Source organism: Pagrus pagrus, assembly GCF_965226575.1.
Source record: "Pagrus pagrus genome assembly, chromosome: 5".
Lineage (NCBI taxonomy): Eukaryota > Metazoa > Chordata > Actinopteri > Spariformes > Sparidae > Pagrus > Pagrus pagrus.
In genome coordinates, this window is record NC_140189.1 from 27,201,588 (window position 1) to 27,215,304 (window position 13,717).

Consider the following 13,717-nt stretch of genomic DNA (forward strand, 5'->3'; position numbering starts at 1 on the left):
ATGGCACTTTGGGATTGTGGGTTTCTTACAAATTGGACCTTTAAACAAATGAAATATAGCAAGTTAATTAGTGAGCGTCACCTTTGGACAGAGCCTGGCTGGTTTCCCCTTGTTCCCGGTGTTGATGCTAAGTTAAGCTTGTGGCGGCACGGATGGGAAAATGCCTGAGAACAAGTCCCGAAACACATTAAATATTATGAAGTAATTGTATAATTACCAGGAATCCAACGTCTCACAAATATGTCTCCAATAATAATGAAAAATGCCTCAGGAACCAGCTGCGATCAATCATCTGAGCTAAGCATATGTTCCCAAAAATGTGGCACTGCTCCTTTAAGGTTGACATGGCCTCAGAAATGTTTACCTGCAGAGGGATGGTGCTGGAGCATTTTTGTGGAGAGAAATTGCAAAGTAAGTGTGTGTGTGTGTGTGTGTGTGTGTGTGTGTGTGTGTGTGCGCGCGAGAGAGAAAGATGGCTCCTGCCTACATAATCACACACTCGCTGCACTTCGGTGGCAGCCCGCCCCACCACCACCACCACCTCTCTCACATCCAGTCCCTCCCTCCGCCACCTCCTCCTGTCTGGGGCTCTGTGCTGCGCTCACAGAGGATCTGCAGGATAATGGAGGCACATCATGCAGCAGGTCTCAGTGTCCTCAGTCCAGCTCACATCAGACTGGAGCTCATGTAAACCGGGGATCTGTGATTTACAGTAAAGTTTCCTGTCTTTTTTTTTTTCTTTCTTTTTTTTTCAGTTTCACAGCACAAGGACTTGCTTTCATATATTTTTCTGCGTCACGTCTTTTTTATGTCGTCTGACTTTTTCCGTGTTTTGATGTTTGTATGAGGGGGATTAACAGGCCCACCGTGGGTTTTCCAACATAAATCAACAGCTTTTCCTACGTTTTTTTTTTTTTTACTGCAGGCTGCTTTCTGTTTACCTATAACAGGGAATGGGAGGATCTCACTGGGTTTATATATTTTTTTTAAAGCTGTAACTTGATTTTCTGGAAGCGGGTATGGGCCGTGTTTTTGCTCCACAGATGGGTCTTTCGGAGGTGAAGTCAGAGGAGCCATGCTGCTGCAGATGAAGTGAGCAGCTCAGGTTTATTTGTGTGGAGCATTTTGCGACATGGGCTGAGCTCCTGTGAGGACTCTTTTCTCCTGCGAGCTGTTGAATTACCCGAGGATGGACGACGGGAAACAGAGTCGGATAAAACTCCAACCTATCGGCCAGACTGTTATGTAATATCTTCACCTTTTCACGCTGAAAGCGCGCACCGGCACGGCACGGCACGGCACAACAACGGAGCCTTTGAGCGCACCGGATTGGAATTAAGGCGTGAGCCAATTTTCCAATCACTAAATTTGAGGTTTTTTGAGTGGAGTTTGGCGTGTAGACACAGATTGTCAAATACTGCTTTTTTTTCTATAAATAGAGAGAGATACAGATTTAATAAGTTAAATTTAGACTGTAAAGACTAAATGACAGTGCGTCTTAATGTGTCTGGTGCAGGCGCATGTATGAACAATGTTACATAATTGCTTTAGAAGAATAAAAGTAAAGTCAGCAGATGTGGTTTTCCTTTTCCACAGAAAGTGGTTTGACCAAAATAGCCTGTTATAACTGGATATTGGGATTTTTTGGCTTTTTTTATTATATTTAAGCAGGTTTCGGAGACAGTTGAACCCTCAGATTTACACTTTTACGCACGCATTTCTTCATGCGTGTTTCCGAGCCTCTGCTTTAGCTCCAGTCCACCTCAGTGATCTTATAGTTTCAGCTGATTTGGGAGTATCTCCGTGCCGGACGATGTGGCTCCCCCGCCTGGCGCTCCTGCTGCTGCTGCTCCGGTCCTCCGGTGTGCTGCTGGTGGAGGGCATCAACACGTGTCAGTCCATCAACCTGGACCGGCAGAAGTCCCGGCGCATCGAGGCGGTCCGCGGCCAGATCCTCAGCAAGCTCCGCATCCGCAGCCCGCCGGACGAGGACGACGACCCGCCGGCCGGTTCGGTGCCGCCGGAGGTCGTGCTGCTCTACAACAGCACGCGGGAGCTGCTGAAGGAGCGCGCGCGTCTCGCCGAGTCCGCGTGCGAGCGCGAGAGCAGCGAGGAGGATTATTACGCCAAAGAGGTGCAGAGGATCGACATGCTGCCGCCGCGCACGCACACCAGTGAGTACAGCCCGGGTCGTGCGGGCAGGAGGGTCCGGAGGTCACACTCGAGTCAAAGTAAAGATATCTGTCAAATTATTAGTTTGGTGGAAGAGGAAGTCACCGATACACAGAGTACCTGAGTAAAAGTATCTGATATTAAATGTAATTAAGTATCAAAAGTTTAAGATAATTATAGATTTACATGTTAACTACTCTAAATCCAGATATTCACAGAATAAACAATCCAGTGAAACATTAAAATATCCATAACTAATTCTGAGTAGTGTCTGTAAAGACACTGATTATCAGATCTGATATTCATCATTTCCCAGTCAGAGTTTTCTTTCCATCTGATTGCCAGAAAATTAATTTAAAAATCTTTGTCTTTGATGCAGTACACAGTCTGCAAAGTTACCAGTAACTTAAGTTATCGAATGAATGTAATGGAGTAAAAAGTACAACATTTGCCTCCAAAGTCATCGAATAAATGTACTAGTTACATTTCATGGCTGGATGTCTGACAGCTTCTCAGTGTGTGGTCCTCAGGGTCACTGTGGATGGAAAGAAATTTCCATTTTACATAATATGATGGCTCCCAACTTTTTTTGGTTTGACACCCTGTTCAAATACAGAAATCAGCAGTCAGAGCCAACTTAACAAAGTATAAATAAGCAAAAAGCTCTTTTAATGGTAAAAATCCTGCATTCAAATTGTTTCTCAGGTAATATATCATATATATATATTAATGAGCAGCACTTCTGCTCCAGGTGGTTGTAGCATTGCAACAGGTATGAGATTTCCACAGTACGATGACAAACTCATAAAATATCAGTTTCACGGTGTCACGCTATTATACAATTACTATAGTAATAATAATCAGTTACAATGACTGTTAACATAATGAAAACAGAGGGTTTATTATAATTTCACAAAATATTATGTCCTGACAGACATGAAACTCGATATAAAACTTAAATTATTATTTTTTAATAACACTAATATGGTACAATTTAATATTATAGATAAGCAAATGTATATCGTATGATAAACTTCAATTTTTATTCCACTGTATACCTTGAATACAGTATCACTGCAACCCTCGTAGGTACTCAGACTGCTTTATATACGGCAGTAAGGCAGTTCAGTCTGTAGCAAAGCACCATGTTTCATAAAGTCAGTAAGTGTTTCTGTGTGTTGTATGTAAAACTTTCTGGTAGGTGACTAATACCTCGAGCTGTCAGAGACAATAAACAGAGAAAAAGTACAATATTAATTTAACAGTTGAGGTACAAAGTTTAACAAAATGGAAACTCGAAACTACTATTTAATTAAAAAAAGTAATTTTGGTTGAAGTACACATGTTTCAGCATCACACTGCTACTCTAAAGATAAAGATTAAAAACCAGTGTTACTGCTGCCAGCCTCCACTCCCTATTAAACACAAGTTTGGGCAAATGATGCGGAGGTGGAGAAAGTCGAGTTTCAACAGCTTCCTCAGACGAGCCCTTGAGCAAGGCAGTCGATTCTCTGATTCGTTCAGAGCAGCTCGTGGTGATAAACAGCCCGCTGTGGTTGGTCTCAGGCAGCTCTCACACAAAGAAACTAAAGTTGATGGACTTTATTTAGGAGATTTTTAGATTAATGGCGCTGGTTACTACGTGGTGCATAATTACACAACTGTCTAGCTGGGAGGTGATGTTTCATACATATATTAAACATAAGACCAGACACATTTACTCACTGAACTCGAACCTATAATTTAGTTTCGAGACGCTCATCAGCAGTAATTATGTCCGAGACAATGCATCACAGCGCTGTTTTAACCAGCAGTATAAATACAACATCGTCAAAGTCTGCGTGAGATGTTGTCGGATCATTAGTCATCCTTAACGTGTTTCTTCATCCAGATGCGGTTCAGCCAGCTGCCCCTGACCCCCACTACAGAGTCGTCCACTTTGACGTCAGCGGAGTGGACCTGACCAACAGCACGCTGGTCAAGGCCGAGTTCAGGATCTTCAGAGCTCCCAACCCGCAGGCCCGGGCCTCGGAGCAGAGAGTGGAGATCTATCAGGTAAAGGGCAGCACGATGATAAAGTCACTTCCAGCCCCCTTTTTCCCATTTTATCGTGAAAAGAAGCAGACCCAGGAGTTTTTTCTTGTCGTGCATCACAGAATATCTTGAAAAATAATGCATATATATGTAAGGAGTGAACAGGAATACCATCTAGATTTGTTTCAGTATAGATTTCTTCTCTCAGGTGTTTGGGCATCAGGCCAACACGACTATTATGAATTCAAATCTGCACCAACTGAACTATATTTATGTTTTGGCATGAAGGAGGCATTTCACACATCTTACAGAAAAATCTTCGCCTGAGGAAACCGAGTTAACATAATTCATATCACTGATGATGATCCATTCATGTGTTATATAAAAATGAAGCAAGATGAAGTCATTAACTTCCACTCTGTCTCGCCTTTCTGTGTGTTGTGTCAGCTGCTGAAGGCAGATGAAGAGAGCACCTCCACTCAACGTTACGTCGACTCCCGCACCGTTCAGCCGAAGGCGAAGGGAGCCTGGATCTCCGTGGAGGTCACCGAAACCATTAAGGACTGGGTGTCAGATCCAGGTCAGCCTCAGCACCAGATGAGCCATTAACAGTGATTCTGAACCTCATCTTCATCAGCTGATGTCTTTCTCTGTCTCCTCTTCCACTGATCAGAGAATAACCTCGGCCTGAAGCTGGGCGTCCACTGTCCCTGCTGCACCTTCGTCCCATCCACCAACAACATTGTTCCCAACAAGAGTGAGGAGCTGGAGGCGCTTTTTGCAGGTTTGTCACAGTTTTCAATGCGCACGCTGATCGGCCACAACGTTAAAACCTGTGATCATCTCATTATATTGGAGTGATCTACTGAGAAACCTTGATGGCAACAGCGGTGCCCCTCCAGCAGGACAATGAGCCGCGTCACGCCACAAAAAACGCTCAGGAACGGCTCGAGGAACGTGACAAAGAGCTCAAGGCGTCCCAATCCGATTGAGTAATCCGATTGTGGTGCCAGACACCAGAGGACACCGCCAGAGGTCCTGTGTTCGTGGCTTGATGGGTCAGAGCAAAATCTGATCCATGGTCAGCCCTCCGTGGATCGAACGCGATGGTAGTGTCAGGAGGCGTCCACATGAATCCCAGCAACCAAAGTTTCCCAGCAGGACATTGTGTTGCAACAAGATGATTCACTTAAGCTGTCAGTGGTTTTTCATGGCTGATTGGGATATCATGATAGCCAAGTCTTGTGCTTGTATATGCGCGTGCAGAGTTAGCTAAACTAAATCTTAAGATGTATTCATGTTTTGACTCAAGGGAAACTTTTCACATCTCTTAAAGAAAAAATGCTGAGTTTAACCTCCTTTTCCAGACAAGCTGCTTCATGTCAAAGATACAGTTTATAGTTGTTTCCACCCGGGAACCTTTAGTCCCCGGAGCTACTTTTCAAAGAACTGAGCGGTCCTTTTGAAACTGTTGTCATCTGTGTTTCCACCAACGAAGATCAGGCAAATTTTACACATTGTGGACACAACTATCCCTGGACTTCATCGTCAGTACATATCTAGTTTCTTCTGTAAGTCGATGTTGATGTCTCGAAGCATGATGAACAAAAAAACAAACTGCGAGCCCCACGCCCAAAGTTCCTACACCTGTGGTTCTACGCCTTGATCACGGACTTTTGGGGGTGTAAAATAAAGTCCTCAGAACTTGATTTAGACCCCGGTCCCTGTGCAGGAAATGTGTTGAGTTCCTTTAAAGGTTTCCTAGCCCCCGTGGAAGTTCTTGTGGTGGAAATACGGCTATTGAGACATTCAGGGAAAGACCGCAATATTTGTTTCAGCCTGAAAGTGTTGATTTCAGACTTTCCTGCTGCACATTTCTGTAGATGTTGGTTGTTTGTGGTCAGCATGCAGCGTTAGTTTAACTGAGACTACATGTGAAAATGAGCTGTTGAGCTCACGTTTAAACAAATAAACATAACAGCCAGCGTACCAAAGGTCTGATGAACCAAAGACGTGAAGTTTCCCTCAGTTTTATCTCGATGGCCACAGGGATGATAAATTTGACAGGTGTGCTGTAAATGTCTGTGTAAGGGCATTAAAGGCACTTGCGGGAGATTTATCAGCGCAGGAATAATCCTGCAGGTCACAAAATGTGTGGAGACTCGACTGTGAGGCGCCTCCAACGTGATTAATGAACCGCTTACTCACTATCCCGCAGGAATAATGGAGAATCTGTTCGTTCGCACTGTGAAACTATTGAACGTCAGACTGTCTGCGTTGCTTCATTTAGGCCCTAAATTACGGCACTTTCCTCAGGATTTACGCTCGGCTCAGCCAAGTCAGTTTTTTTACCGCTTGGAAAAAAACTTTTGATACTGATGTAAGACAAGCGGGGGCTTGTTTTGAGCTCTTGTGCTTCTATAGGCCCATAAATTCAGAAAAACACGGGAACAGATACAGACAGTCAAGTCCTTGTTGGATTGGGTGTTTAAATTTCCGATTATTGACTTTTCCGCAGCAGACATAATCTTTAAAGACTGAACTGCGAGGCATCTAAGAGTGTGTTTTTTTCCCCCACCCCTACTCTAAATGAAACAGCACATTTTTCTGGCATTCAAACCGTGCAAATTCAAAGGCATAAACTTAGAAGTCCCCCAGCCGTCACCGCTTTAGAACAAAGCAGTGTTTACTCCTCGTCACAGGCTGCATATATCCTCAGCTGTGAGTGATGTTTCCCCTCTCAGATTGTTTCATTTGAAAAGATTTACAAGCCTGACGAGGGAAAACTTTCCAGTATTTCACCATAAAAAAGCTTAGAAAAGGAAAAACAAAAGAGAAATGTCTGAATAAAACATAAACATAATTTGGTTGGCAGAGTAAGTTTTCTTCTGTGTTTGACCCCTCAGGTTTATCCCACGCCCCACTGCGAGTCCCAGACGTTATTAACTCTTTAACTTCTCTGCACAGGTGTGGATGATGAGAAGCTTCGTCAGATAAGAAAGCCCGGGCAGGTTAAAGGTCAGGCCGATTTCAGCACCAAGACGCCACACCTCATCCTCACCGTGCTGCCCAGCGACAGAGTCGACAACCCGGCAAAGAAGAACCGCAAGAAGAGGGCGGCCGCCACAGAAACCACAACCTGCTCCCGGTAGGCCGCCGACAGCTGTATGTGTGTGTGGTTCTGTGTGACGGACTGACAGCGCTCCAGGATTTGTAGTTTCATAACTGAAATCTGGTTGTGGTGGACAGTGGATTTCAGTTTTTTTTCCCTCCTGACCCAAAACGCACTTTGCAGACTATTGTGTGGCAAAACAAACAATATTGACCCTGTGTTTAGACTGCCGGTCAACAGGCGTGCAGTGTTTTATTTAGACTACCTCACGCTGCAGGGGAAAACTCTGGCAGCCTTGCACAGTCATTACCTTGTGACGGGCTGCTTCTTCAATGGTGACCCGTTGTCATTTTCCCATGACCCAGCTCTGGGTTCTTGCCTCAGACGTTGAAAAAGCAGGATGGGAGTTAAAATATTTCTGTGTGTATGTTGTGTCTCAGTGGCTCAGACCAGGGCTGCTGCCTGCGCTCGCTCTACATCGACTTCAGGCGGGACCTCAACTGGAAATGGATCCATGAGCCCAAAGGTTACAAAGCCAACTTCTGTGCCGGCAGCTGTCCGTACCTCTGGAGTGCCAACAACCACTATAACATGGTGAGTCGGGTTATCTGTTTATGTGAGATGACATGCGACCAGGGCTAGAATCTTAATACTTAATGGGTACCATCCAAAACGTGTTATCTATGTTGATTAGTCGCTGGCAGTCACGGCTTATGTCCTTGTCTTCTTACGGAAAAAGGACAACGTGTTAGGGGCATGACGAAGCAGTGAAGGGCACATAGTGACTGTTAGGACCCAATCATGAAGCAAACGTGGGCGTCTGCGTCATCGTTTCCAAAGGTCTCCACACTGGAGGATACGTTCACCCAAAAATGATTTTCTACTCACCCCCACGCAGATGGAAATTGAGGTGAAGTTTGGTAGTCCACAAAACATTTCTGGAGCTTCACAACCCGTCTGAAGTTGGTGCATGAGCTCAACATCAGGGGTGCATGGAAATTACACTGGATGAGCTGCATGGAGCCATTTTCTCTTTTAACATTTTAAAACAAATCCCCATCTTGAATCGTTTACAACAGTAAAAAACATGCCTGAGTGTTTCAGCCATAAAGGCCTTCATCAGGGCAGGACTGATGATGTTTTTACTGTTGTTGTGATTCAGCAGCAAAGATAAATTAAAGGCTTTTTAACTCATGAGCGCCTCAGACTCTTTCAACAATTCTGAACAAACAGGATCTCTAAACTGCATCCTGTTTTATGACTTAAGTCGCCATCCACACCACTTGTTTAGGAGAATGCTGCACCACAGTTTTGCTGTGAAACTCTCAAAACTTTTCAACTTTTCATTATGAGGATGAGTGGATAGTGATTTTACTTTTTGGGTGAACTTAGTCTTTAATATAAAACCTGAGAGTTTTCAATCCAAAACAGGACCAGCAGCGTTTCCAACGGTATCTGTCTCAGGGCTCCCTAGCACCAGGTACTGAAAACTGTCACTGTCATCAAACAGCTCCTGATGCAAATCAGGATTTGACACTTTTAAGCCATTTTTATTTAGGAAAAATAAAATATGGCTGTCGCCTTTTGACCAGTCACTAGTACATTTTTTTTAAGTATCGGACATGTCTTATCTCATCTCATTGACATATCTACATTACTTTGATTGTTATTGCTGGCCGCAATATAGCTCGCGATGTTTGTTAACAGAACCGAGTGGTCCGTTCTATTGATTGTTTTGGTTGTGTGGCTTTATATATATATTTATATAATGAAAAGTTGAAAGAGTTTAATATGTTTTGTTTATTGAGGATATTTAAACATTTGTTTCCAATTCAAATTTCATTGCTCTTTAAATGGTGCACTTGCATTATGATGCTATTACATCATCATTATGTCAGCGGCATTAAAATGGTCTTAAAATGACAATGATATCGTTTATCGCAACTATTTCTGGGACAGTATATTGTCCTAGTTGCTTGGCTGCTGCCGTGTTTAGTCAACAATCAACATTTAAGAAATCTGGATTTGGTCTTGTGACTAAAATTGATGTTATATTGACACTGGTATCAAAATACTGCAGCCCTGTATGTGTATGAGTCCAGACATCAATGTCAGGTTTTGTCAGAGGATCAGGAGTTATTTTTGTGTCCATTTCTGAAACACGCCACCACAACAACAACAACAAAATCAGTTTTGAAGCACTCACACATCTTTAACCCTTTCTAGTTCGGTCAAACAAAAGGCAGATGTGCTCTTGTTTACCAAATGTTATTTTGCTGTGATCTTCAGATTCATGACCTTGTTTATCCTTTTGCCGAACAGCTTAAATGGAAACAGTGGCAGACTTCTCCACATGAGAGCGACAGCCAAACAGTATAAATAGAAATCATGTGGGGTTGATCAGTTACAAACATCTGTTCCAGTCAAAACAAAAGCAGCTTCTGAACTGTCACAACAATCGAAGTAACTCGTCTCTCTAGTAAAACACAGCTGGCTTGGATCAACTCGACTGCCAGCTTGACTTCAATGTACAGAAACGTTGAAATGTGGGTGACGTTTGCCTTTAAATGAGCTTTAAGTGCACTGTATGTGGCTGCTAAACACCATAGTTAGCTACACTTGGTTAACCCCAGTGTCATAAATGGGCTGACACCTCGCAGTGGCCTGGATAACATATAGGCTTATGAAACACAGCCTGTTTGTGTTATACTGTCTCTGATGTCTCAGTCAGAGTGAGTCTTAGGGAACCGTCTTATTTTTCTTCCTTCGCGTCCTTTATTGTATCATGGATGACATTTATCTGACTATTTGCAACAATATGACATTTTGCTACCGCCAACAAATGTCACTGTGGCTTTTACACAATTTGATTTGCTCAGTTCTTAAGGTCAGGGTTTGTACAAAGTCTTGAAAGTTTGGAAATGCCGAATTTTAATGGTTATGTTTCTAAGGTTAGTAATAATAAAATGCTGGCTCTAAGGAATCTTTGTAAACCAAACACCTTTTATGTTAAAAATAAAACAATTAGCAAGCATAAAATAACTAAGATCAAACCACACAAGTTAAAATAAACAGCAAATAAAATACACAAAATGAAAATATACATTTATTGCTGTGGTTATTAAGGAATCCTGTAAACTTATTTTTTCTTGCATTTATAGTAACAATTTAGATAAGATGATAAAGGCTTTTTGAGGGTCTGGAAACGTGTCTAGTTACCTTTTTAAAGTGCTTGAATTTGACTCTTAAATAGCTGTACGAAAGCTTTAAGTTTGATGGAGTTTGACACTTTTTGTTGTACATGTTCAAGTACCTGAAAGCGAAGGAAACACATTGACAGACAGCGGTTATAAGAAAAAATAGGGATTATTTCCGAAGAGTGGTATTGGTCTTCTTATCGGACAAATTTCCCATTATGTCGAGCTTTTATAGCCTGGCAACATAAGCAAACAAACCCACAACCGTCTTCACATTTTGGTTCAAATATGTGACATCATCTTTTCCCCTCTGAGCCGCTTCATACTTCTGAGAAGGGCAAAGACAAAACACGATATTAGAAAATATGTTTTCAGGATCTTTAAAATCCAAAAGAAACCACATTTTGAACGTTTCTAGCTTCAATATTCAGAGTGCAACAGGAAAGGAAAAAAAGACAACTTTTGTTATGATACTTTTGATTGTATTTTATTGGCACGCATTGTTAAATAGGTGTTAAAAAGTCTGGGTTAACACTCCTTCGTTCTCTTTCCTTGGTCAGATCCTGCCGCTGTACAATAAGCTGAACCCCGAGGCCTCCGCCACGCCCTGCTGCGTTCCTCAGGACCTGGAGCCCCTCACCATCATGTACTTCATAGGCCGCACGCCTCGTGTCGAGCAACTCTCCAACATGGTCGTCAAATCCTGCAAGTGCCGCTGAGCTCAGAGGAAGAGGTGAGCGAGGCCGGCAGAGGGCGAGGAGGACGACTGCAGGACCAAAACTACAGACTGGAAAATAAAGACGAGAGGACAGGCGGGTCCTCTGTTCATTAATCTTCTGTTTGATCACCTTTAGCAGACTTTTGACTTGTCATATTTTTTTACACATATCAGGATTTTGTTCCCATTCTTTACAGGCATGATCATTTTTCTTCATTCTCTGGAGCTTTCTGTGTGATATAGGACAGTGTAAATATGACACCATAGCTGTATTAAACCTGTACCTGGATATTAAAGGGGGTGTTGTGTGATTTGGCCACATTCGTTCGGCATGAAAAGGATTCTTTTTTATCAGGATTTCGCCCGTATTCCTGCGGCCGCGGGCAGAGCGGAGCGAGCCAGACGTCCTGTGTTTGTTTGCTTTAGGTTTGAAGGTGTTGATGGGAGGGAGGCGGCGTGGAAAGGTTTGCAGACTCGAGATCTTTAGGGCGAGGGAGGCAGATAGAAAGGAGAGAGAGGAGCTGTGTCCAGGCCGAGGGCCGTGCCAGCTCTCTGCGGTCCCGGGGCTGAAATCTGCCCGGCGTAAACAGGATGTGAAAGATTTCCAGACACCGACCCGACCACTCACGGAACGCTAGATTTAAATGCTCCCCTCATCTCCTCTGTCTCTCCCTCTCCCTCTCTCTCCCTCTCGCTCCCTCTGTGCTGCTCGAGGTTCTGGGATTTGTGGTGGGAGGAGAGAGGGAGAGAAAAGAGAGGCTTTGAAAATGAGACGTGGGATGATAGGGCTGTATTTGGAACGGCTACAAGTTTGGAAGGTGGTATTTTGCAGCCTTAGCAAATTTGTAACTATTTGGGTCTGACTCAAACATTCAGTAATCACTCTCATGCTCATTTTCTGAGTGTGCATCCATCATCTTATTTTGAAAAGCTGTCGACTCATTCCTGTTCCTACGCTGTGACCCTATTTTGTCGTACCTGTTTTGACTTACCATCAGTCTCACACACACACACACACACACACACACACACACACACTCTACACCCAAGTATCCACATTGACCACTTTTGATAGAATGTCTAAATGCTGAAAATAAAAAACATCCCCAGGGCGAATTTTAAATATAGGCTCTCTGGTATGCCAGTGGTTTGTATGTGTGTGTCTGTAAGAGACAGAGAGCAACTGGGTGTGTTTGTGTGTGTGTGTGTGTGTGTGTGTGTGTGTGTGTGTGTGTGTGTGTGTGTGTGTGTGTGTGTGTGGCTGGTGAGGTCATGCGTGATAGCACAGAATTTTTTACCCTTGGCTTTTATTGTGAATTTTTATTGTGGTCGTGACAGTGGATTTATGTATTTTATTATGTTTTCAGGCGGAGCGTGAGTCAGATTTGAAAACGTGGTCGACAATAAAGTTTTAGTTGAAGAGTCTGACAAACACCAGATCGTCTCAATAACATCCGGTCGTGGATGTATTAACAGATCTGGTGGTTTTTGCGCATTTACTCAAGTTATAATAATACTTGTTTCTGATTGGCTGGTTAGTGAGTGGGCGGGGCTCTTGGAGTGTTTTTCTCCATTCACTCTTTTTCTTTCAACAATATCGTCAATGTTGCTTACATGAAAATCTCTTGGATAACGAAACAATCACATATTTTGTTTAATCCATCAACTTAGTATGGTGGACAGCTCTAAATACTATAATTACATCTGATATCACCGTGTTGATGTTGCTCCCAGAACATCATAGTTAAAGTTATCCCAGAACCATCATTGTACCGTACCAATCAAGCTGTTGTGATGGCATATCTTTGCAACGCGTGTTGGTGTTGTCCCTCGAACATCATAATTAATGTTGGTCCAGGAACATCATTTCAGCCTCAACACTTCTGGGATGAGCCGAGTGGGAACGCTCACTTATAATTTTTGGGTTTCTCTTCAGTTTTCTGTCGCTGTCTGGTCACAAAAATGCTCGGTTTCACATGGTTTGGGTTGAAATCGACCCTTTCCTAACACATGCTTGAAGGGATCATTTCTCCCGTGTGTGTCTTTTGTGAAATTACAAAAATGGGATTGGTCAGTTCCAGTGATCAAAGTGGAGCAAAGCCATCACGGTGATATCAGGTCATTCATAACACCCACGAGCCTCAGCCTCAGCTATAACGTCACAGTTTGTGTTGACCTCTGCCTTGTCAGGACACAAGTGATGCCCACACCTGTACTCACCTGTCACTATTTCTTTGGCCAGTTCATAATTATGTTTTTATCCACGTATAATTACATGAAACTAAGAATCGTTGTGTTTTTGTTTTCTAAGAATGAGCCTTTCACATCCACAGAGGGAGCAGGTCCTCTTCAACAGTCTGTCATGTTTCTACAGAAGCCCAGAACAGACAAACCAAACATCGGCTTTAAAATAGGACCTTCTGCATTTTTAGGGGCCATCGTGGGTTCTCCAACACACTTCAAAGGAGAGGGTGAGGGGAGTTT

The 13,717-nt window shown here is 43.2% G+C and overlaps 1 protein-coding gene across 1 annotated transcript; it reads left to right on the top strand.

Annotated features, from left to right (window-relative positions):
* The first annotated feature begins 579 nt into the window (after positions 1 to 579).
* tgfb5 (transforming growth factor, beta 5) lies at positions 580 to 11,522 on the top strand. Its single transcript, XM_084353872.1, has 7 exons — positions 580 to 2,174; positions 4,064 to 4,227; positions 4,654 to 4,786; positions 4,880 to 4,990; positions 7,174 to 7,354; positions 7,759 to 7,912; positions 11,076 to 11,522. Exons 1-7 carry the CDS (start codon positions 1,814 to 1,816, stop codon positions 11,232 to 11,234), a joined length of 1,263 nt encoding a protein of 420 aa, XP_084209998.1. The 5' UTR covers positions 580 to 1,813; the 3' UTR covers positions 11,235 to 11,522.
* The last annotated feature ends 2,195 nt before the right edge of the window (positions 11,523 to 13,717 follow it).